At 40.0% G+C, this 24971-nt stretch overlaps 1 protein-coding gene across 12 annotated transcripts in view; it reads left to right on the top strand.

Moving 5' to 3' along the window:
* The window catches only part of ERC2 (ELKS/RAB6-interacting/CAST family member 2), a 907015-nt gene that overhangs the window by 528947 nt on the left and 353097 nt on the right, over positions 1-24971 (top strand). For 11 of the 12 annotated variants that reach the window (XR_009222735.1, XM_058561400.1, XM_058561371.1 and 8 more), the window contains one exon: positions 17873-18033. Coding sequence is in view for 11 of the 12 variants with exons in the window: in XM_058561400.1 (XP_058417383.1) it covers positions 17873-18033 (161 nt within the window). In the remaining variant the exon portion in view is untranslated. Of the gene's footprint in view, positions 1-17872; positions 18034-22164; positions 22834-24971 lie in introns of those variants that run through there. The other variant, XM_058561429.1, reaches the window with a different exon arrangement.

Raw genomic sequence — 24971 nt, 5'->3', positions numbered from 1 at the left:
TGGGCGCCAGTCCCAGAGTTTCTGATTCCATAGGTGGGGGTGTAGGGGCTGGGGAGGATGCCGAGACTGTGCATTCTAACAAATTCCCAGGTGAAGCTGCTGCTGCTGCTGGTTTAGGGATCCCCTTGCCTTTTGAAAACCACTGGTGTAAACATCAGGCATTATTGTTTTTGCCAGTTCTAGTTATGAGTTAGGTGAATATTTATTTAGTGCCAGCCATGTGCCAGGCTTCAGTGGGGAATTACAGAGACCAGGGTGAATAAGTGAGATATGGAGCAAAGTGCCTAGTGAGGCAAATTGGAAGATACCTATAAAGAAATTGTTAGGTAAAGTAGTTTAAAATTAGCATACATGCTATGAAGGAAACCAACTTGGAGCTGAGATGAGGAATACTAGAGACGGGTGGGAGGCATGCAGTTAGTTTTGGGGATTCACAAGGGCCTTTGGAGGTGGTGACATTTATGCTGAGACCTGATGGGTGAGAAGATGCCTGTTATTTGAAGAGTTTGGGAGGGGTGGGTGACAAACAAGGCATGGTAAAGAGAGAGAGCAGATTCTCCGAGGCCCAGGGTGACATGGGATATAGTTGAGGAAGCAGGTGCGGACTGGATGATACAGGGTCCTTGTTGGCCACAGGAAGGAGTTGGGGTTTTATTTGCAAGGAAATAGAAACCCTACTGCCTCTTTTAAAACTATATTTTGATTTTGCAAGTCAATGCTTATAGGTGTGAAAATTCCTTCGTCTGCTCAGTTGAAGTGTTTTGGCTCCCTCCACCCATAGTACAAAAAATGGAAATGGTAATTCACCCGCAGTTATCACTGAGGATAGGAGCATGTGCTGGGGGCACTGGTGGGAGGCGGCAGGAGGGATGTTGTATGTGTACACACACACGCACACAATGTGACACATACAACTCCAAACTGTGAGCAACAAGGTTGGTGATTTGTCTCCATTTTTTCAGGTTTGGAAACTGGAGCTGCTTTTGTTAGATTAGAGGGGTTGCATCTGGGTAGAAAATTGTTCTTTACGTGCTCACCTTTGCCTTTGAAGAGGTCAGCCATGTTGCCAAACTTTGTAAGTTAAATCTTAGCAGGAATGACTATAAACACAGACTGAGTCACAAGTTGAAACGAGAACTTGTATTGTTAGCTGTCATGCTTTGCTTTCTAAATCGAAGCAAAAGATGCCACCAGGCCAGCTGTCTCTGTCTACACCTTGGTGGTCGTGAGTGTTAAGGAATTCACACAGCCATCTCATTCAGAACTGTGTCCCCCTAGATGTTCTCTTTCTTCACTGTGGAGTGGAGTGAGTTATACTTTTTAGAATCATCCAGATGAGAACATGTTCATGATGATTTCTACAGCATTGAGAACTTCTGCTTTTTTTGGTCAGGTCTGCTAGAGTTGTAAAAGGAAGCTTTCTGGACATTAACTTTGTAGCAAAAAGGGGTAGAATGAGGTTGGCAAGGGAGAAACAATTTTGATGTAATAAAAATAGGATTGTTCAGAGCTGAGATGAGAGCTTTCTTACTGTTTGGTATTCATATGAAATTTAGTTTGGAAGTCACATCAGCGAATATTATATTTCTTCAGAACCTCGGCTGTGTTTTCGATCAGGGGGGCATCTTTATTTCGCTTAACTTGTGTAGCAAGCAGAAAAACCATAGATGGTTTCGACTTTGTTTTTTTTTTTAACCTATGGGTACTCCAGCCATTAAAATATGTTTTTAGTATCTATTTTGGAAGCGTAAAGCAATGATTTTGGACAAGGGCAAACATTTTGTGCCACCTACTCCACACAGTTCCTTTCTTTTCAGTGCTTACTTGCATTGGCACTTAATTTGTTGCTGTATATTAGAACATTTCCCTGTCGCCTCTGAAACTGTCACATAGGCAAGGCTTTTAGAACCTGAAGTTTTTAAACACAAAACAGGATTATGGATTAATCTCAGGCAAGGAATTCCCTAGGGGCAATGTAAGACTCTGCTCTTGGCAAGCCTCTTTCGGGGTTGCCCACTATTTCTGCCGTTGACCTAGTGGACGAAAGAGTGGATGTGTGTGTGAGTCTAGGCATGACTTCTCTAAAGATCAACATTTGTACACACTGGAGTCACCTTTTATACATAGTGCTACTGACATTAACCAGAGAAGTGGGCCTGACAGCCCTGGCCTTAGAGCCAGCGCAAGAGTGGCCCGGCTATGTGTGCGCGGTTTATCTGAAGGGATTCAGCACATTACACAGCCTAATTGTTTTTCATCCAAAAGGAACTATTGCCCAGATAGAGGCGGCTCTAAGGTTACTGAGTGTGACCCATCAAAATGGGGTATTCTTTTCCATGTATGTATAGTTGTTAGTTATTTTAAATATCAAGGCTGTTTCTCCTCTTGAAGTCCAGATATCATGATTTCGTTATAACAGTGTTAATTCTTGAGGAAAAGAGAGGAGAAATAATGAGAAGTCTTTTTAAACAAAGTCATTTAAATATTTGAGAAGTCATAAAAGGGAGAAAAAGTCCCAGCTGAAGCAATCAGATCCTTGAGTGAGTATTTAGAGTTCAAGCAAGGAATCCAATGTTTTCACTTGATGTTTGTCTTGAGACTATTTAATGGTAGGGTTATGTTTGATTCAGGGTTATGTTTAATCACTTTATATGGGACTAGATGATCATTCCATATTAGTAATGAAAATGGTGAATTTTTTTTTAATCTGAAAAGAGCTACTAGGAAAAAAAATCATTTATTTTAAAAATAGAGTTCAGAGGCATAAATTGTAGAAAATGTCTTTTGGGGAAAACATAGACATCTGCTTCCAAAGCATCATACAAGTATTTGGTGAAGCCTTGCACTTAATATGTGACTGTAAATTGTGCCATTGGGCAGAGAAATTTTTGTCACAATTGTAGATTTTTGAAGAACAAGGTGTCACACATTAAGATTTGAGTAGCTTTTGTTTCTGCTCAGATTAGCAGTGAATGTTCCCAGGTATCAGTGTAATCTGGAAAAACAAAAGTTGCTGCTTTTAAGCATGAAAATCATGCTCGGCAAGGTGTGTACTTTGGTTGTTTTTATGGAGTGGGCTGGATTTGATCCTTGCCATCCGCCCACCCTCTGGCAGGCTCCCTTGGGACCAATACACAGCCCCTAGCGGAAGTTGGGGGACAGTCTCCTGTGCAGAGCCAGGTGAGAAGCGGAGTAACTGGTCCTGGGAGCCCAGTGTCATAACCCCGCTCTCATTAGTTCAGCTGGACAGCCAGAGAGTAAAGTCTTGTTCCCTGGAGTGCAGGGAGGATATAAAGCAGTGCGCTGATGACTTCAGAGTGGAAGAGAGGCAGAAGTTAGCGGATCTGCTGTTGTGATCAGGTGGACATTTATTCCATTTGGAGATGGAAGGAAAGCAGGTAAACCCTCTATTCAGGTTGAAAGTGCAGCTAGGTTCCTACCGTCAGCTTTGCTTATATGGCACCTCATACTCATCGCCAGTCCCTTCGCAGGAGGGGAGACCTGACTGGGTGGGCGTCTCTGTTCAGAGTCTTCTCTTTATGAAGCGGTTTTCCCAAAGTTAACCAATTAAGAATTGTTTTTTTCCCGTGTAGCAGTAATCGCTCTAAGAGGAGGGAGCCAAGTCACTGTTGGGGATGCTGTGCCCCAGGGACACATTTGGGAGGATTTCCTTCTCCTGAAGCCGCAGGGTCAGCATAAAGCCCCTATAAAATGTTTTAAATAAAGGAGAAATTGAAGCGGAAGATTTCGTTCTGGCACTTCATGTCTGGTTTTTGCTTCCCTCCCACTGAGGAGCTAACCAAGCCAGCAGTCTGGAGGATGTATTTAGTTTAAGGATAATGAAGCTTTACGGTGATTTTTTTACTTACCTGGATTATAATTGTAAGGAAACCAATACCTGCCGGGGTGGCCTTTATGGGTTAGCCTATGATGTACTGGTAACTATTGTTGAACATGGCACTTTAAAAATGTTTTATTGTGTGTGTGTGTGATGGTTTGTTTGTTTTATAAAAAGGGGACCGCGATTATGACATTTTTATCACTTGGCTCTTAAGGAAGTCGATTTCACATCCTGATTCAGTAGGTGTCAAGCCATTGATTTGAATGCTGATGGTTTTACCTGCGTATGTAGTTGTCCTTGGGAGTGGAAAGCATTTACAACATGAAAATTCTCTGCTGAAATCCTCCTAGCTATCCCGTTTTGAGGGGGATTCTTCCTCAAGAGGATGGGAATGGCCTCATTGACCTTGTGTGAGCATCTCCCTGCTTCTCCCCCAGCACTTGCCCTGGCTGTCCTTTCCCCTGCAGAAGTAGATGCCTAATATATACGGCATGTGCTTAAAAAAAAAATTAAACCTTTTAGTTTTAGATAATTGTAGGTTCATATACAGTTTTAAGAAATAATAGAGAGAGATCTTGTATACCCTTTACCCAGTTTCCTCCAATGGTAACATCATGCAAAACTATTGTACAACATCACAATTAGGGAAAAGATTTATAGTTTTATCTTTTACATTTAAGTTCCTGATCCACTTTGAGTTAATTTTCATACAGGTATAAGGTTTAGGTCAATGTCTTTTGTTTTTGTATGTGTCTGTGGATGTCCCATTGCTCTAGCACCATGTTCAAAAAGCCGTCTTTGCTCCATTGAATTCTTTTTGCTCCTTTGTCAAACATCACTTGAGCATGTTTGTGTATGTCTATTTCTGTGTTTTTCTATTCTGTTCTACTGATCTATGTGTCTATTCCTCTGCCAATATCATACTGTCTCAGTTACTGTAACTATACAGTTAGCATTAATATCAGGTAGAGTGATTCTTTCTACTTTATTCCTCTTTGTCAGGATTGTTTCAGCTATTCTAGGCCCTGTGTCTTTTCATATAAAGTTTAGAATAAGCTTGTCTATATCTACAAAACTTGCTGAGATTTTTATAGGAATTACATTAACTCTGTAGATAATCTGGGAAAAAGGGACATCTTTACTATGTTTAGTCTTCTAATCCATTAATACTCCATATCGCTCCATTTATTTAAATGTTTGATTTCTTTCATCAGAATTTTGTAATTTTCAGCATACAGACCCTGTACATATTTTAAGGTTATACTTAAATATTTCATTTTTGGGGTGATTGTAAGTGGTATTTAGTTTTTAATTTGGCTTTCCATATGTTCATTGTTTATAGAAGTGCAATTGATTTTTGTGTCTTGATCTTGTATCCTGCAACCTTGCCAAACACATTTATTAGTTCTAGGCATTTTTTGGTAAATTCTTTAGGATTTTCTACATGGACAATTATGTCATCTGAAAATAGGGCCAGTTTTATTACTTCGTTTCCAATTTTTATGACTTTTATTTATTTTTCTTGCCTTATTGCAGTGGCTAGAACCCCAAATATTATGCTGAGTAAGAGAGGTGAGAGCAGATATCCTTGCCTTGCTTTTGATCTTAGAGGGAAAACATGCCGTCTTTCCCCATTAAGTATGATGGTAGCTGTAGATTTTTTTGTAAATGCTCTGTATCAAGTTAAGGAAATTCCCCTATATTTGACATATACATTTTGAAATGCAATTTTATATCTTTAAAGGAAAAGGGAACTAAACAGTGGAAAATATTTCATTATCATGTCCATTTTGTTTTATATGACTAATATTGTAAAGAAAGCTGTGGTTGGAAGAATTCTAAGATGATCCTCAAGATTTCCTCTCTCTGAAGTACAAGCCCTGTATAATCCCTGAGACTGTGGATATGATGGGATATCATTCACGTGATTGTGATACATAATCCCCAGGACTATGGATATGATGGCACTATGTATAATACTCAGGTCTGTGGAGATGATGGGATATCACTTACATGATTAGGTATGTTATATGGCACAGTCAGCTTTAAAAAAGGGAGATTATCCGTTGTGGGCCTGATCTAATCAGTGAGGCCTTAAAAGGGACTGGGCTATTCCTGAAGAAAGAGAGTCAAAGTGTGAGAAAGGTTTGATGCAAGGGAGATTTTCCATTGCTAGTTTTAAAGATTTTAGGGGGCCATAAGACAAGGAATGCAAACAGTCTCTAGGAGCTAGGAGTGGCAAGGACCTACATCTGCAAGGAACTGAAATCTACTCCAACCACATGAGCGTGGAAGAGGACCCCGAGCTCCAGATGAGAATGCAGCCAGCCGGTATCTCACCCTTGTGAGACCCTGAGTGGAGAACCCAGTCACACTATGCTTCCTACCTGGACTGCCAACCTACAGAACTGTGAGCTGCCAAGTTTGTGATAATTTGTTACATAGTAATAGAAAGCTAATACAAAAGTCAACTAAGATATTTCGGAACAGTTCTAGAATCAAAGTACACAGTGAATATTCTACTCCACTAACTCAAATGGGTCCCAACGTCCATTCACTAAAATTATGTTTATCCATACATTTGTTTGTGCTGATTGTATGCTAGATGTTGTGTTCAAGCCTGGGGACACTAACAATAATGAGCCAGGGTCTTTCCTTGCTCTTGAGGGCCTCATGGCCCAGAGTTTCCTCCCAGATCCTCTCAGTATAGTTCCCTCTAACACTTGTCCCATTATATTTGTACTCAACAATCAGACTCACATCCTGGTAAAGAGTAAGCCATTTGCAATTCTTAGGTAAATTCCTTACCCTTTCTGGGCTTAAGTTGTCCATCAATTAAATGGCCTGCTTCTTTGAGACTATGTGAGGGTCAGTGGAATATAGGAAACTATATTACTGAAATCAGAGGTAATGTCTACCTTTCTACAATGTAGCTCCTTCTCTTCTTTTTTCCCTCCTGCATACCTCGCACAATTATTTATTGACCATATACTGTGTGTTTGAGAAGATGCTGGGCTCAGTGGGCCAGTACAAGGATGCAGTAGACTCTATATGTTCAAGGACCAAGGTAATATACAGAGAGGCCATTACCTATTGCTCAAGGTAGATGGAACTGTGATGGAAAGATCCTGAGGGGATCAGGAAAGAGCTTGGAGTGAGGCTTGATTTTGCCTGATTGAAATTTGTCATCGTCAACAGGTATCTCCTGCAGAGCCAAGCCCGCAGAATTCAGAGTAAAAGAGGTCTCCTTCTTTCATTTTTCTTCCTTGGAATTGCCTCAGAACTGATCCTTGCAACACAAGAAGGAAGGTCTATTTGAGCCATCCTGATTTGTTGAATGAATAGACCTTGCTAACAGAGGTGGGCAAGTGGTGGCATGGACAAATGGTTCTGATTTTCTAGGGTTTGACAACTTATTTTGAGTGCTGAAGAAACAAAACAATAACAACAAAGTCAGAAAATGCTAAACAAGCACCAAAACAAACAAGCTAACAACCACATTGGACTTCTGAAACCCATGGGAACTTTATTAGGGAAGAAGGTGAAATAAGCAATGTTCAGGCTCGTTGTGGGGCAGGGTGGAGGTGGCAGGAATGACTGTTGACAGCTCTGGAGTCACTAACACTCAGGCACTCCCTGGTGAACCCGGATTATAATCAGCATAAATCTAAGTGACTGTCAGTGGCGAAGCAGCCATGCCTGAAGTGTAGCCTGTCTTAAGGTCATTTTGGCTAAGGGTAGTTGCCACCATAACTGCCACTAGAGGGCCCCGCCCTGCTCTGGAGTTCTGCTTTATTACTCTCCTTTGGAGGTGATATTCTACCAGCAACTGATTTCCCCATGGGTGCAGATGTTATTTCTATGCCAACCTTCCTTGGTTGTAATTTTTAAAAATTACTTTTTTTTTACATTAAGAATTCGTATTTGCAGCAGTAAGTACAAAGAAGAATGTAATAGATTACCTGAAATCTCTAAGCCTAGAAACAAACCCGTCATAAGTATTTTGATGCATTTCCTTCTAGTCTTTTTTTCTCTAGGAATATACATTTAAAAACCCACACATAACTGGGATTGTATTGTATTTACTATTTACTAACTTACTTTTCTCACTTAGAATTTTATGAACATCTTTCCTTTATATTAAATCTTTGTACTTAGTGTTTAATGTCTGACCAGCATCTCAACAATTGGATGCCCGTAATTTATTATCCAATTTGTTTGCAACATTTATACACACACACACACACACACGTATATATACACACGCACAATTTTTATTCTGATTTTTATAAACAACACTGTGATGAACAAATTTATTATATCCTTAGAATAAATTCCTCTGGGCACACCCCTTATAATATCCTTTGAATAAATTCCTAAAGTGGAATTACTGAGTCAAATGGTAATTCATGTATTATACTGAATTTAAAAGTTTTTCTCATATGTTCAAAGAAGGTAAACTCTCCACAAAGATTGAAATAATTTCTAAACATCACCATTGGACAATAAAGTTGTAAAACTTGGATGCTCTGACTCTTTCCAAAACAGTAGCCAATAGACATATGGCTATTTAAATTTGTTTTAATTAATTAAGATTAAATTAAATTAAAAATTCAGTTCCTCAGTTGCACCCGTCACATTTCCAGTGCTCTATAGCCACATGTAGTTAGTGGCATGTGTATTGGGCAGCACAAATCAGAGGCTTGCCATCACTGCAGGAAGTTCTATTGGACAACGCTGCTATAATGTCTTCACGAGTTCCTTCATGATTGTGTTTGCAATTCAGCTAAGTAAGACTAACATATGAACAATGCATATTTTGTGGGTGATTAATTTGGTTTATTATAAATAGATTTTGTAATAAAAAATTTCACCATTCCATTGAAGATGAAAAATATTATGTGTCTTTCTGAAAATGTAAGAAAATGGAAATTCAGCAGTCTTACCCATCCTCTAATAGGCTGAAAACCAATTGCCAGTGTTTAAACTAACATCACCATTCATAATGATTGCAGGTTATTGCATGCTTACTATGTGTCAAGCACATAACTATTGTAACTTGGGTGTTCTTCACAAGGAAGTACAGTCATTATCCACATTTTACAGAGAAGGAAACTGACGGACATAGAGGTCAAGTATCTTTCCCAAAATCACACAGCCAGCACATGGTTAGATCCTGATCGGGACCTAAGCCCTGTGGCTTCAGAGTCTTCACTCTTAACTGCTACCTATACTGCTTCTCAAGAATGTCTGAGACTCTGTTGGAGAAAAGACCAGCTCTTTGCCTTGCTGCAGAACTGTGCGCACATAAAATAAAGAATGCCTCCCAGTTGTTCAAGAAGTACCTGCACGAAACACACACAGAAACACATCCACACAGCGTTTTTCTCAGCAAGGTTCCACTGAGCCCAGCCTGATCTGGAATGAAGGGTGCTCAAGTGCGTTTTGGAGAAACTGTTATTCATTTGTAGTCCAACACGATTTGATTTCACAGAATCTGTTAAGTCAGATATATGTATTTTACACATTTCTTCTTCATTCATCTTTTATTATGGTGTGAAGTTTTGTTAATAAGCCTTGGAAGTGTAGGGGGGGCATGGGGGAATTTAAAATGTAGTCAAAATCGAAGAGCTTGAGCCCAAACACACTCACTTGATGTGAGTATTTGCTTGCAGCTGAAGCATCAGAAGTGACACATTTAATCAAAGCTGCTAGATGCTTCAACTTCAGTAAGGAGAAAACAAATCCCAGACACAATCTTGAGGGTAGCCAGGTGCAGGCAGAAAGCAGTCTGGGGATTTTTAGTTTCAACCTTTTCCAAAAGGTGTCACTATAAGGCAGCAGTGGGGAGGTGGGTTGGAGGTGGAGGTAGAAACGTCAGATAAGAGTAATTGGAAAAATAAGATTAGTAGTCCTCGTTTTAACAGATCCTTCAGCCCACAGCATCACTGTCTGAGAAGTTCTTGCTGTTGAGGAGGGAGGGTGTTAGCATTTATCTTCACCTTCTGATCTCAGGGTGACCTTCTCCATGCCCAGAGCAGAGCTGGGCCGAGTCCCAGCTATTCCCACAGGACCAATTCACATTCCGGTTTTGCTGTAACCTGGGATACAGGGATTTCATTGGCTCTGTGTTCTGGTGCAAACTGAAAACTACCATTCTCTTGCACGCAGGATGGGGTGAAGACAGAAAACCAGGATAGACAGTGAAGGCTAAGGCAGAAGAGCCCATGTATTTTTAAAATGTGGTTTTAGAAGCTCTTTAAAAATTCCAAATCATTAACACAAAATAGACACCAACTCAAAACTGACATATAATTTAAGGAAAAAAACTGTTTTCTCAAAATATTTGAAGACCAGCTCTTTCCAAGTGAGCCTCTTGAAAAGCACAGGATGTTGCCACGTGTCAGGAAGAGACACCCAGAACTCGGAGCAGGGCTCTTGGCAGATAACTGAGAGAGAAGCTGGTTTTCAAATATTTAGTTAAACAACACAAATGTATGTGTAAGTTTAAGTCAACACATGTTAATGATTTAAGGTCTTAAACAGGTTTTTTATTTTATTGTTTTAAGGCTCTGCTGTTCACTTTAAAAGTTCTGACAGTTTCTCCAGAACTGGGGGTAAGCACTAGACTCTTTAGAAATCCATTTGATGGCTTCATTATTCTTAAAGTGTACAGAGTTATGAGTTATTCAAATACAGTTGAATAGTCCTGGTAACTTAACCATTTTGTAAGAGAGTTTATGATCTGCCAAATGGAATAACTAATAAAATCAGAAATGAGACACAACTATTTAGGAGTTTGTTTAATTGGTGAGGCCAAATAGACATCTAGCTTGAAGAAACCTTTAATTATTATGTTCTAGATCTGTAAGACCAAGCCAAGATATTTTGAAACGTAACCTGAGCATTCTAGATATAGGATCAGAATTCCAATCTTGCCATATTTGGAGACCTTTTAGGAAATTTTTTTAAATGGAACGTCTTGAGTATTATAGAAGACTTCTGAGGTTGCTGTGAATTCTGTTTTCATTGAGGATAGCATTTTAGGAATTAAACAGCCTTTCTAAAACTTTTTTTTTTTTCCAGGAAATGTCTGGTGAATTACCAATAGATGCACTTCTAAAAGAAGCAAATGCTGTGTTGCTTTCCTGCTGGACTTCTCAAAAGCATTTATTGGCTCATAATCATTGTGATTCTTCAAGTAGCAATTCCCCAGTGAACAGGACCACAGGGCCTTCCCAGCCTGAGCCACCAGCTTTGATTTTTCCCTTCTCTTCAGCAGGCCGCTTCTACTTGCCTGCTTTAGGGAAGTGGGCCACGAGGCCTAGGTACTTTTATTTAATGCCCAGCAGAATGCCTGGCACATAGGAGACACCCAGTGAGTTGGTGGAATGAAGGAAATAAGGAGCACACATCTCCCAGGATCCAGGGAGAGTGTGTGGAAGGCAGAGCAGGACTAAACACCGCTTGCTCCTACCCCAGCTCCAAGCCTGGAACATTTCTATTGTGCCACCCTGAAACTCGTGTGCTCCTGGGTGCTCTTGGCAGCTGCTGGGGTAGCAGTGAGCATAGGGCCTCCATCCATGCAGGATCTGAGTAACTGAGCCCTCTCGTCTCCATAGCAAAGAGAAGGTGCTTGAGGCAAACAGAAAGCAAGAACTTGAAGGGCGTTTGGTGAGGATGGCAAGGGGACCGCTGATTTATGGGGTAGGAAAGTATCAAGTTCAGACTTACACTTCATCCATCACTGCACTAAGTGGGTCAAAGGAGGGTGTTTCAGAATCACGTCTTTGCATTCCCCTTCCTCCCATTCTATAGGTATTTATTGAGTGTGGACACTGGTGCTGTGTTAGGTGCTGAAGCGGCTTCCAAAGAGGATGGAGATGTGGTCCTTGCCCTCCAGGGGATTGCAATCCAGTTGTAGCAACTAAGCATACACATGAAATAGTTGTGCAGAAATGTGAAGTGGTATTTGGTTAGGTGGTAAAAAGTCCATAGCAGACAGTGAGAACTGAAGGCATGTGGGTTGGGTGGAAATAGTGTGGCTAGGAACCCATACTAGGGACAATGGTAACTGTCATGCACTGGACACTTCCAGGGTGTCCAGCAGAGAGGGCTGTATGCTTTGTATGTATTATCTCCCTTTATGCTCATGCCAGTCCTGTGCAGTAGCTTCTGTTTCCTCCCCATTTTATAGGGAAGAAACTGTAGGTGTAGAGAGGTCAGTGATGTCTGAGGTTCCTGAACTTGGCTGCATTTTGAAATTACTTTGAAATCATCTGCATTTTTAATAAAATACTGATGCCTGACTCTCACCCTCACACATTTTGATTTAATTGGTAGAGATGTGGCCATGGCATCAGGATTTACAAAAGCTTTCCAAGGGATTCTGATGTGCAACAAAGTTTAGGAAGCATTGGGTTAAGATTGGCCTAAGGTCACAGAGATTCTCTTGGTAGAACCTAAACTTGATCCAGGTCTGCCTGCTTTCAGAGTCCAGCTTTAAATCACTGCACCTTGTGAAGGATGCCAGGGCTCTGTGACAGAGCCTTGAGGGATGGGCGATTTCAGTAATTGTAGGGGTCACTGTAGGGCAGTCCAGGGATGTGTCTGTATATATGTGTGTGGTTGGTTGAGAGTAGAAACGGCAAGCACCAAATCGTGAATTTAGTAATAAACAAAAATAAAATAGGTTGAATACTTACCAGGCACTGTGTTAATAAGAGCTGATGCTTCTATGGCACCAAGTACTAGGCATTGTTCTTCGGGCATCACATGTGTTAACCCATTAAATCCTCACAAAAACCCTTTGAGCTAAGTTCTGTTATTACCCGCACTTCACGAGTGAGGAACCTGAGGCTCAGAAAGCTTTTCTAACTCACTCAGAGTGGCACAACTAGTAAGTGGTAGGATAGCTCCTGAATTCTGATGGTAACCACTATGCTGGGCTACCTCTTGTGTTAAGAATGTACTAAGTGTCTTCATATTTGCCAGTCCTGCACTAAGAGCATTACATTCATTGCTTCATTTAATACTTGTAGTAACTCTTACAAAAAGTACTATTGTTAGAGATGAGGAAACTTAGACACTTTCCCAAGTTTCCATAACTAATAAGTGGTGAAGCAGATATTATTAGTCCTGTCTGGCTCCATAATCCATGCTTTTAACCAATTTCAGTATTTTAATATTAAAAAAAAATTTTTAATTTAAAATTAAATCCTAAGTGGAATGCTATATATAAAACAAATGAGAGTAGAACACCTTCCTGAGTGTGGGATGGCGATGCACGTCTCTGATGGTTCACACTCCTCCTCTCACTCACTGACCTGCTTATCAGCCCCCAGGTGCTTTTGTGAAACCCTTGGTGCTCTGGGAAACACAATTTGAAAACCACTAGTGAGGTTAATCAGGAACCCCTTGAGATGTTGGAGCCAGACTAGTGATATTTTTGACAAAATATTGATAGTTTAGGTATATTTTCCTGGCAGTAGGGAGACAAGTTATGACAGTAAGTCCTGTGGGACATCTTTGAATCTCAGACCCCCAAGACCCAGTTCAAAGACACACAGTCAAAACAGCTGAAAAAAATCAAAAGAGAAGTCTAACCTTCAATTTGTGTCCTTGTAAAACATTGAAGAGGCCCCAGGAATAACCCTTAGTAACTTTTTTTCCCCTTCCTTTTTTCCCTTCTTTCCCATTCTCTTACTCTGCCCTTAAACCAAAACAAAACCTCTCTCTATCCTCAGTCTTAGGGCTCATTCTTCCTCTTACTTCTTGCTCCCACCTTTTATTATATAGATCGTCATAGCCTGTGCTTCAAAGTCCTATACCTTTGCACCAAGTTTCCTAGATTCACTTTGCTACTCATTTGCTGATTCCATTTCCTAAAATCCGGGAGGAGACCTGGCTGAGAGATATGCTGTGGTGGGGGAGAAGCTGATCAGGCAAAGCCATATCCTTACTTAGGGTAGGGGTAGAGACAAAGGCTAGGAATACACACGCACACACACACACACACACACACACGTGTGTGCATGCACACATAATTATTTTCAATCCTATCATAAATGTGGGAGAGGAAGGGACCGGAGCCTGGAACATCAAAAGTAATGATAGAAAGAAATGATGTATCTGAGAAGTGTTTCCAAAATAGAGCTTGGAGATGAATGGAAAATAAAAGAGGAAGGAGAGAGAAGAGACAATTATGGCTCTTAAACATGAGTGACTGAGAAAAGGTCAGGGTGTTGGACCAAAATGGTGGATGTGTTAGGGAGTGGCAGGTTGGGAGGGAGCATAGGTAGTAAGGATTTGGTTTAGGCAGATGTGCATGGATCATGAGTTGGCTTTTGGTCATCCTGAATTTAAAGTGATATTAGGACATCCAATGGAAGTGATCAACAGGTGGTATATGTGAAAGAGGTTAAGTGAGTAAAAGGAGATAAAGTTTGGAAAAGTATGTGCATAGAGGTAAGAGTTGTGGAGACAGATCTCAGTCTTCCTCTTGAGGATCTGTATGGGTGAGGAAAATATCTCTAGGACAGAGTCATACGGGCTGCAGGAAGATGAAGAATTTGCAGAAGAAGCAGGGGAAATATGTTCCCAATCTAAGAGGAGCTTCAGAGAACCCAAGGGAAGAGTTGGTTTTTAGGAAAATGGGAGGTAGATATAGCCCCACTCACACATTAAATAGTCAAGGGAAAATTCTCATGATACATTTACTGAAAACTGTTTAGAAAATTATATATAGCATCTCAGTTATACATACATGCACACACACACACAGATGAAGAAATTATAATAAAATGTTTAATGTGTTTATCTCCAGGTGGTGGGATCTTATCTAAGAAAAATGTCATTATTTAATCTCAAATCAAAAGAAAAAATTTAAGTGTTCATATCTGTATCTTTTAGATTCTGTATAATGAGCGTGCTTTATTCTTATTATCAGCAAAAATGTTATTTTATTGATATCAGTTAGAAGAAGAAGAATAAATGACTTACAGGCTACATTATCTCACTTAATGCCCACAAACATCTAACAGAGTAAGCAACATGGTCCCCTGTTTCCAGATAAGGAGACTGAAGCTGAAAGAGATTAAGGAATTTATGTCAGTCACATAGTAAGTAATGGAGCCATGATTCTAATCTGGTGACTTTTAAGACACAAACTACATATACATAGCCAACTAGAATGTTACTTCAGAGGACGCAAAGAATTTGGGGCTAGGGGGGTAGTTAGCTGCGCAAGCTACACGTTAAGAAAAGGCACTTGGCAAGAAGGAAGGTACCAGTGGCCTGCAAGAGTAGAGTTTCCATAGAATACCAAGAATAAAAACCAATGTCCTCTTGATGAGAGTGGACTTGTGGTGGAGAGATGGAGGCAGGTGTAGAGCACTTGATAAGAAGTGTGACAGTTCACCAGTCAGGACAGGCAGGTCAAGTTGTGGGTAACAGACAGCCTCTCATCTCATGGTGTAGCACAACAAAGGTTTATACCTTGCTTTTGTGATGTGAGTTGGCCTTCGGCTTCATTGTGGTCATTCAGGGGCTCAGGCTGAAGGAGACATCATTTGAAACATGCTTCTACAGTCATCATGGCAGGGAAAAGGGAAGGTTGGGGTTAAGTGCTAGTACTTAAATGCTTCTACCTGGAACTGACAATGATTTTATTGGCCGAAGTTGCACCCAACTTAAAGGGAGAGGGTAAGTGTGGTCCTACCACGTGCCCATAAGGAGGAGAGCTGGAAAACTGTGAACCACCTTGATGACCACCATAGCAGAGAAAACATTTCTCACTTTTTAATGCTCCTGCTTGGTAGCAAAGGAAACAGTTTGCAGAACTGTAGAATGATTAACACGGGAGGTACCATGGGCGTCATCTAGGAAACTGAGACTTCAAGGGTCAAGTGATTATTTACAGAAAGTTACTGAGAGAAACAGTTGTTGTGCTAAGACTAGAGCAGTGTATCTGATTCCAGTGCCCAAGGTGGTCCTCAGTGTGAAATACTCACTAGCCAGGGGCACATGAATTAGGAGGAGTGGGACGCCTTGGCCTGGGAAACTATTTCAAGACTCTGCTTCCAAGGTGTTGAGAATAGCAGTCTCACCTCATACTAGGAGTTATTGACGTTGGAAGCCAATGGCATCTCCATCAGTAAAAACTCTGGATTACGTCCCTCAAGTGCCCAGGTTTCTCCATGTGGTTATTGCTGAAATGACCGGGGCAGCCTGCAAGTCATTACTCTAAAGTGTATTTGTTAAAGTTGGGTTAATATAAAACTAGCTGGTGCCTGCCCCAAGCAGTCAGGTGGTAGGTGAACTAAGAACTTGGAAACCCAGTTGAGTAGCTCTGTGTCTATGGATTGCAGACAAGTATCCTGGATACTTTCCCTCTTCTCTGGGTTCAATAGTACATTTGGAATGAAGAACAATTTATGAAAGGAAATGGGGTCACAAAGACACAGGGCATCCCATATGGAGGATCAGACAGACTGTATCTGAGTCGGCAGTTGGAATGACCATAATTCTCATCTTTTTTACACTGTTATTGAGTGTATCAAAAATAGGGAAAAATAAAAACTCTGCTTCAGCCTCACCACGTATTGCTTTGTAGAAGGACTTTTAGTCATGTTTATGATATTCTGTGAACTTATGTGAGAAACTAAAAAGTTTATGATTGCTTTTTAAATTTTGTATATCTGTAAAGTTAAAGAATAATGCCGTTTATTCTATAGTTAAACAGGTGTGGTTCTGTGGTTTTCATAGGTTATTCATTATATTCCTTGTTTTTTTAACTGTTTTTGGTTTTGGCTTTGATTTACATTACATGGTCATCAAGTTTCCTCTTTTTATCAGGGAAAAATTGAGGGTTTTCTCAATCTTAAAAGCTTGTAATTTACCTTGGATGTGAACTATAGTGCTTATTCTGAATAAATTCCATGTAAAACTGCAGAAATTGTGTAGAAAGTCTTTATAAATTGGAACTTAACATGTCACTGACACATTTTGAAGGGTGTTCTGTTGACTTTAGTGATGGATGATCCCATTCTGCCAAGTTCGGCTGGAAGGGGTGGCTTAGAAACCCAAACATCAACTCTGGAATCTAGAAACTTCCTGGAACCATAGTTTTAAATCAGCAGGGTGAATGCAGTCTGCATCTGTGCAAGGAATGGCATTTCACCAGCTTGCTCCACGGAAGTCTCTGGAACAGAACCATAAACACCAGCCCTCTTTGTTGTGTGTTGGCTTTTAAAAACCCTCAATGGTTTGGGGAGGATAAATCCTTGCCATGGGGCTCCCTGGTCCAATTTTTTGGGACCTGGCTGAAAACCTGGGATATTTGATAGTCTGGCTTATTTCTATGCTGTATTAGCACCCTATAAAAGTTACATGTCATTTATTTCAAGTTTAGAACCCTCTCAAACTTCAGGGGCACACCAAACTTGAACCTTTTGTGGCTGGAATTCTGTTTACCTTTGGCCAAACCTTACTTCCTGAATGTGAGGCAGGGAGGTGAGGTGAGAGGGGGCTCCTGAGGCCTCTTGGACATCAAATCGCTTTTGCCAAACAAGGCTTTCATAGGTTAAAACATGAATGAATCTGAAATACGTAGATTAACTTCCTGTCAGAATACGCTGGGGCCTACACACAAAAGTATATTGTGCCGGGCAAAATGCATTTTGAGTGTTGCCTTCCGCCAACTGTGAGGCAGTATCTGAGATTTTTGCCAAACACAGGTCGAGATTGGGTCAAGCCACTCACCCTCCACTCCTGATAAGTATATTAAATAATTTCTATAAAGGTTATTGAACAATCCAATTGAATGGGGATCTTGGAGAAATTTGGACATTTCTCATGTTTGAAACATTTATTTTTAATGGGTAACAAAGAAAGAATGGACTCCAAGATACAGTGCCCAGTTCAAGGACAGCTATGATTCCGTTGCGGCTATTGTCAGAACACAGGCTAGCAAGGAATGCCTTGTGCTTGAATGAAGGAGAAATAACACACCACGGTGCACGTGCCTTTCAGATAGAGGAACTGATGAATGCACTGGAGAAGACCAGACAGGAACTGGACGGCACCAAGGCACGCCTCGCCTCCACACAGCAGTCCCTGGCTGAAAAAGAAGCGCACTTGGCCAACCTCCGGATAGAAAGGAGGAAGCAGCTGGAGGAGATCCTGGAGATGAAGTGAGTACCCATTTTTGCTTTCCTAATCTCTCTTTTCTAACTCCTTTTTAGGGATGGAAAAGGGAAGGCTGGAGAAGACGAAGAAAGAGCTGGGAGAAAGAATAATTTAGCTAACACTTGACTAGTCATTTCTGGGACTATGCTTCTTATTTTTTTGAATTATAGCTTCCATGTTCCAATTTGCACATTTTTTCACGTGTTATTTAAAAAAAAAAAAAAATCCAGTATTAGATTTTGTGCGTCTGTGTTTTGTGGACGGTGCTGGTCTGTCACAAAGGTCTGAGCTGGCCAAGAGACAGAGGCCTTGTTAAGCACAATGGTAATTTGAGCACTGCTCAGAGTTAAGTGGAAACTTTTCTGAGGAAGTCTTTCCTAATTGTGACTATAACTTTGCTAATTATATTCTTTTCACTTGTGTACAATGCCTGGCTTGTGCTGGCTTTCATGGAGTCTCAAGGTTGGCACCTCTTTGTTTAGAAAGCAGGACTCTGATTTGCTGGGCTGATAAAAACAGGCTTGGAAATCCTCCCCGCCTGTCCCTAACCCCCACCAGAGTAGGGTAGGTAAAGCAGAGGAGACTGGAACCAATCTCTTTCTTTGATTTAATTAATGAAGTGCGGCTGCGTGCTGGGCAATGGTCGTTCCTGTGGGTCTATGACACACCCATCTCTCATTTCGTTCTCACAATGAAATAATATCATCACGGAAGAACATAGGAGAGAAAATTACTCAAAGATTTTAGAAATAATCAATTGCTATGGATCTGTTTCTAAAGAAGTAGGCAAGAAGCAGCTTCTCTCTGTGTAAGTTTTAAAATGAAATAATCAATAAGATATAATTTAACTCCAACTTCCTTCCACAATAAGGGGAAACATAGATAATTATGGCATCTTAAGCCTGTAACATAGACTTTGAAATTGGTGGCTAGGTATGGAGGAATGACCTTATCCTGACCCCTGCCAGTCTTACACATGGTTAACATTAAACCCGGAAAGCTTAGATCATGGAAAATATGGAAGGAAATATTTTGAAGGATTTAATAATGAGGACAAAACTTTTATTCCTTGTCAACTACCTCAGTTTCTCCAAGACCAAAGAATAAGTAATTTTTTTCACATATAAACTCTAAGTTTTCCTAATAAAAGATGATATAATAAAAACAGATATTATAATCCTCAGTTTAGAGGTGAAAGAACTGAGACTCAGAGAGATTTCAAGTAATTTGCTTAAGGCCATCTGGCCAGGATTAAAACCAAAGTCTTCTACCTCAAGCTCCCTTTCGACTCCCTCATTTTCTCATGGAGCTTATATGAACTCCACCAAGCCTAGAACTCTTGTCTGAGTCACTGCAGTAATCATGCTGCCTAGAACAGTGACTGGCATGTGGTAGTTGCTCAATAATTGTTGAATGAATGGATTGAATGCTGGAAATTGGATTGTATATAGCTAACAAGAAAAATAGTTCAAGCGTTCCTGACATTATCACCTTGATCAATAATTTATTAACAACACCAATACATTGATTCCATCAGCCCTTATTCTGTTCCGTTCACCTATCCCGCTTCTGCCTCCTTGTGTGTTGTTAAGTGTCAAGTTCAGCCTAATTTCTCTCATTGTTCTCCAGCTGTTCTCAAGTTAACTCTACATCTCCTGGAGTGATTTATTATGCCATTATAAGGAAGCTTTCATTACTTCCTGTTTATATAAAGAGCATATACTTTCAATGTTTTGAGAGAACAAGTAATGGTGAAGCATGCTGATTTGGGAGTCGTCAGACCTGGGTTGGAATCCTATTGCTTCCACTTGGTGGCTGTGTGACTTGGGGGAAATGACCTTAACATTGCTGACCCTCTGGTTTCCTCCTGTAATGACTTTCATGGGGTGGTTGTGGGGAGAGGCACCCAGAGGAGGGCTTGGCACTTGGAAAATGATATATGTGTATAAATTGTGCTATCAGCCAATGAAAATATGTCATTTGTTTAGTATACTTTGTGACGAGTATAATTTATCTAAAATTTGGATTTATTTTTCTAAAACTTATAAAGCTTTTCCATGTGTATGTTTTCCCACTTAATTTCATGATTTCAGATAGCACCTAACTAAGTCCTCTTTTGGTGAATTGCCACATTATTGCTGAAGTGCTTAATCTGCTGCCACTGCAAAATAAATACAAAATTTTTCTGTTAATTCCTTTGATAAAAGTAACAAAGCCCTGCTTCATTAAGCCCAATATGGACCCCATTCACTATTTAACTCGCCCAGAAGCCCCCTTCTGGCCTCCTTCCTGGGACTATGGAGACGTAGGTACAGGGCAATTATATTGACTGAGAACCCCGACTAGATTCATCAGCCTCTTGGGCTGTTCAAGCCAACCGGCTGGTTTGATCAATCTTTATTTTTAAGCAGAGTTGACATATTCACCAATGTGACTTGACATTAACTGAGGTAATGTAAGTTAGTGGGAATAGTCAGATGGGCATATCATTGTCAGTACCTACTATCACTCTGTACCAACATTGTTGGTTTTCTTTCGACTGGCAGGCATCATGCAAGCAACTTTAGGCCAAGTCTACACAGTTTCCAAACTCTGATGGAGAGGGAGAGGCTGTGTGGTGTTAGAGGATAGAGGGGTGAGGCCATGAATCAAGAGAAAGGAGATGTGATCTCTTAACTCACCGGTAATGTCGAAGGAGATGACTCTCTGGTTGCCTCAGTTTTCTCTTCAGTAACGTGGAGGTGATAATACCCGCCCTGCCTACTCTACAGAATTATTGTAAGGTCAGGATTAAAAAAAAAAAAAAGTACTGAACTGAAATTAATATAGACCAGCATATGTGAAAGTGCTTTGAAACATAAAAGGGGCTTTTGAAGTGAGAGGTGGTGTCTGTTAAATTCGTTGCAAAATCAAATGCCCACAGAGTTTTAGAATTGGAAAGCAGCTGGGTCCCACCTCCCAGCCTGCATAAGCCAGACTCCCGTCCACACAAGCGCTAATAAGGAATTCACCAGGCCCTGGTGAACACCATTCCCATTGGAAGTCTGGGCTCATTAGGTGGTGGTTCATGTTCCATGGCTCTTGCGGGTAGCTCGTTTGTCCTTATGTTGAACTGGCATAGCTTTCCATGTAATCTTCCCACTTGTCTTGGGTTTTGTTCCAGCGCTACACAGAATTCACCTGAGTCCCATCCACAGAACAGGCAACCGTTTAGATATTTGTTTGGGTAATAGTGTTCATTTTAGGGAAAAAAATGAAGAAATATGGGGAAGCAAAATTAAAAAAACAAAATTACCCATGATCCTACCATAAGAGATAGACACTGATGGCATTTTGGTGTATACCTTTACAAATGCTCTTTATTTTTTGACAAAATTAGATCGTACTTTGATATTTTGTAAATCCTCCTTCTTTTGCTTACTGAATGGTGAACACCCTTCCATGTCACAAACATAGAATTGTAGTATTTTTAGTTACTCAATATACTGTTATATAGATTTACCCCTTTATTGGACATCTATCTTGGTTCCAATGTTTTGCTAAGATAAACAATGTTTTGATAAGCATCCTGCTGTTTAATTTTATTTTATTAACTTACTTTTAAATCGTTGTAGATTGATATGCAGTTATAAGAAATAGTACAGAGAGGTCTCTTGTATGCTTCGCTTATTTCCCTCCATGGTAACATCTTGCATGATTTATAGCACAATAGCACACCAGGAAATTGATATTGGTACAATTTACCAACTTTATTCAGATTTTTCCAGTTCTACACACATTTATGTGGGTGTGTGGGTGTCTTTAGTTATATGCAATTTTATCACGTGTGTAGATTTGTATAACCACCATCACAGTGAAGATACAGTACTGTTCCATCATTAAACAGATCCTTCTTGCTACCTTTTGATAGCTACACCCACAACCCAGGTGTTTCATTTTTAACCAGAGTTTTGTTTTGTGTTATATCATTTTGGGACATGTACTACACTGGTCTACAGTTTTCCATGCCATTCTTCTTGGGCAGGACAGGAAACTGTCCTCTTATTTTAAATTTAGACTGAATTTAGAGTGAGAAAATATTGCTTGCTTCCTCTAATTTAAAGATTTCTCCTGAGTTGGTTTTATTTTATTTACAGGGGAATTCCCTTTGGAATTGGATATCTAGAACCTGTCGTGTGGTAGGCCTTCAATAAGCCTTTGAGGAGTGAAAGGATGAATTAGTTAAAGAATTCATAAATATTATGTGAGCATCTACTATGTAGCAGGTATTGTTTTAGGTGAACAAACAGAAAAATCCGTGATCTTATCAAGCTTGCATTTTAGTAAAATGAGTAAAGGAAATGAACGAACAAATAAATTTGCAAATAAATGAGTAGATAGATAAATAAAGTAGTCTCTTTGGTAACCAAAGTTTGGAATCCCACTTAGAAAGCTATTTCCGAAGGTATGGACCCTCATGGTTATTTGGGGTAAAGAAGGAAGTGGAAAGTGCAGTGTACCTTCTTATAGTCTGAGAACCCTTTTAGGAACCAAGGCCAAAGGAGAGCCTTTGACTGTATTTTGTGTAGGATTCTCCCCCCAACACCTCCTTCTTCAGTTTGATCTTTATTGGTTGTTATTCTAACTGCCCGTCACTGTTCCCACACTGGAAGGAACTAACAGATCCCAAACATATATTTTCATAGAAGAACATAATATTTGCCTTCCCTTGTGTATAAGATTATTCTTTTACTTAAAAAATATCTAAAATGTCTTGCTAAAACATTTTATAGTGGTTCATCTTTGTTACATTTGCTCCTATTTAAAAGGGATTTTATTAAAATAATATTCAGAACATCATTCTATATGTTTGGTTTTATTAATGCCGGTTAATAAGCTTACATTCCAGTAACCAAAGCTCAATTATTTAATTTGTGGCAGGTGAATTTGATATCTGTGGCCAAAAGGAATTGAAGGTCATGAAGTACAGTACTTAAAATCTATCTGTGTGCATTTGCTCGGACAATTTAAGTTAGCGTGGTAATTTAATAGGCAGACAGGCAGGCTAACTGATCTTTTCCATTTAGTATTAAATACTGAATGAATAAGGATTTTGAGAGCTGGTTAATAGTTACATAATTTGGAGTGTGAATTTTAGACTTTTTATGGTGATTTCTTGGGCTTATATTATGCAGAGATTTTAAGGTGACCTCAACGTTTTTAATGCATCTGATGATGTTGTGAGATCCATCTTAATTTACTGGGTATTGTTGCATTTTAGACATCTTCTCCAGATAGCCTTGAAAGCCTTTGTATACACTGAGCTATTTTAGGAAGTTTACAGTGAGGTAAGGCAGCAGCTTATTCCAAGGCATTATCCTGTTGGCCCCTTTGATCTAGGATCCTTTTCGAGAGACCCACTCATTAGGTAAGTACCCTTCAAAGGAGAGGCAGGGTGCAGAAAATGATAAAATCAATTTATTCTTTACTTCATGCCAACATGAGAAAAGACAAATCACATTTCTTTAGGGAGGAATCCTAAGTGCCTGACAATTTGGACAGGATAAATGGAGCCTGGAGAGGAGTTTTGAAGGCAACTGTTACTTAAAATTGATAAACTCAGTTGCAAGGGGGTTATACCCTCTTATAGAGATGTTACGGGGATTGAATGAAATTATGCATTTATGAGAAAGTGCTTTTTAAGCCGTAAAGGGCCATATATATAATGTTATGGTACATATTATTGTGAATTAGGTAAACCCATTATAGCTAGCATACATTGATCCTATCTTCAAATTCCAGCTGGTCTTATGTTTTCAACAATTTTCTTTTTTGCTATAATGCAGTTCTCTCTCTAACCAATGGTTTGTTTAGAAAAACTTTGATATGTCCAATTTTAAAAATATTAAATACTGCGGTAATGTGTCATGGAACGTCCCAGTCTGTCTGTTTCTATTTATCACCTGCTCAGTTCTGAAACGTAACTGAGTCAGCTAGAACACTGATGAAGCCTGTGGGAGCTCTCTGAGTTGCTTGCAGTGACTGGGGACAGTTGGCAGAGAGAGGGAATAAATGTCATGAAGAACTGCTCATTCATCATCAGTTATTGTTTGAGCTGCATTCAGTCACATAAATGCACAGTTGCTTACCTCGAATGATTTCTGTTTCCTTCTTTTAATCTTGAAGTTGGTGGCTTAGAGTCTTTAGTGGAAGGGAAGTTTTACTGTACACAAAGCTTACAGTATGTAAAACTTAACTACTAAGAACATAACTTTAGGGTAGTGGAGTGGTCTAATTAGCTTCGAATGCAAGGAACAGAAAACTGCACATTCCAAAAGCTCTGTAGTCACCAGGGACACATATTCCTTCTGTCTTGATGCTTTGTCATTCTCAGTGTATGGCTTCCACTTCATGATGCAAGATTTTTGCCTCAGCTCCGACCATCCCGTCTACATTCTAGCCAGTAGAAAGGAGAAAGGAGAAAAAGACCTCCCTGCCCTTTAAGTTGCACGTACCATCCATTAACATTTGAGTCATGTAATAATTCATTCAGTAAATCGTTGTTGAGCAGCCACTGTGTGCAAAGACTGTTCTATGCCTTAGGCACTGATCTAAGCACTGTTCTAAGTGAAGAGAAAGGACAAAAATCCCTCTATTCATGGAGCTTATATTCTAGTAGGTGCAAGAACTAGTGTGGGGGAAGGCGCCCATTGGCCAGCATTTGAGTCACATGGTCACACTTAGTTGCAAGTCAAGCAGGGAAATGCACTCTTTAGCTGGGTGGCTCTGTGTCCACCTAATATTCAGGGAACCCAGTACCAAGGAAGGAAGGGGGCAAATGGCTATTGGGAGCAATTAGCAGTCTTTGCTCGAATAAAGTTTGAAAAAAAAATGTGTCAACTGATGTTATCTCACTGAGCATTTAAAAACAGCTTTGCAAATATACCTTTAGAGATCGTACACT

This window comes from Diceros bicornis, chromosome 2 (assembly GCF_020826845.1).
Source record: "Diceros bicornis minor isolate mBicDic1 chromosome 2, mDicBic1.mat.cur, whole genome shotgun sequence".
Classification (NCBI taxonomy): Eukaryota; Metazoa; Chordata; class Mammalia; order Perissodactyla; family Rhinocerotidae; genus Diceros; species Diceros bicornis.
This window is presented reverse-complemented; position numbering and strand designations above follow the sequence as displayed.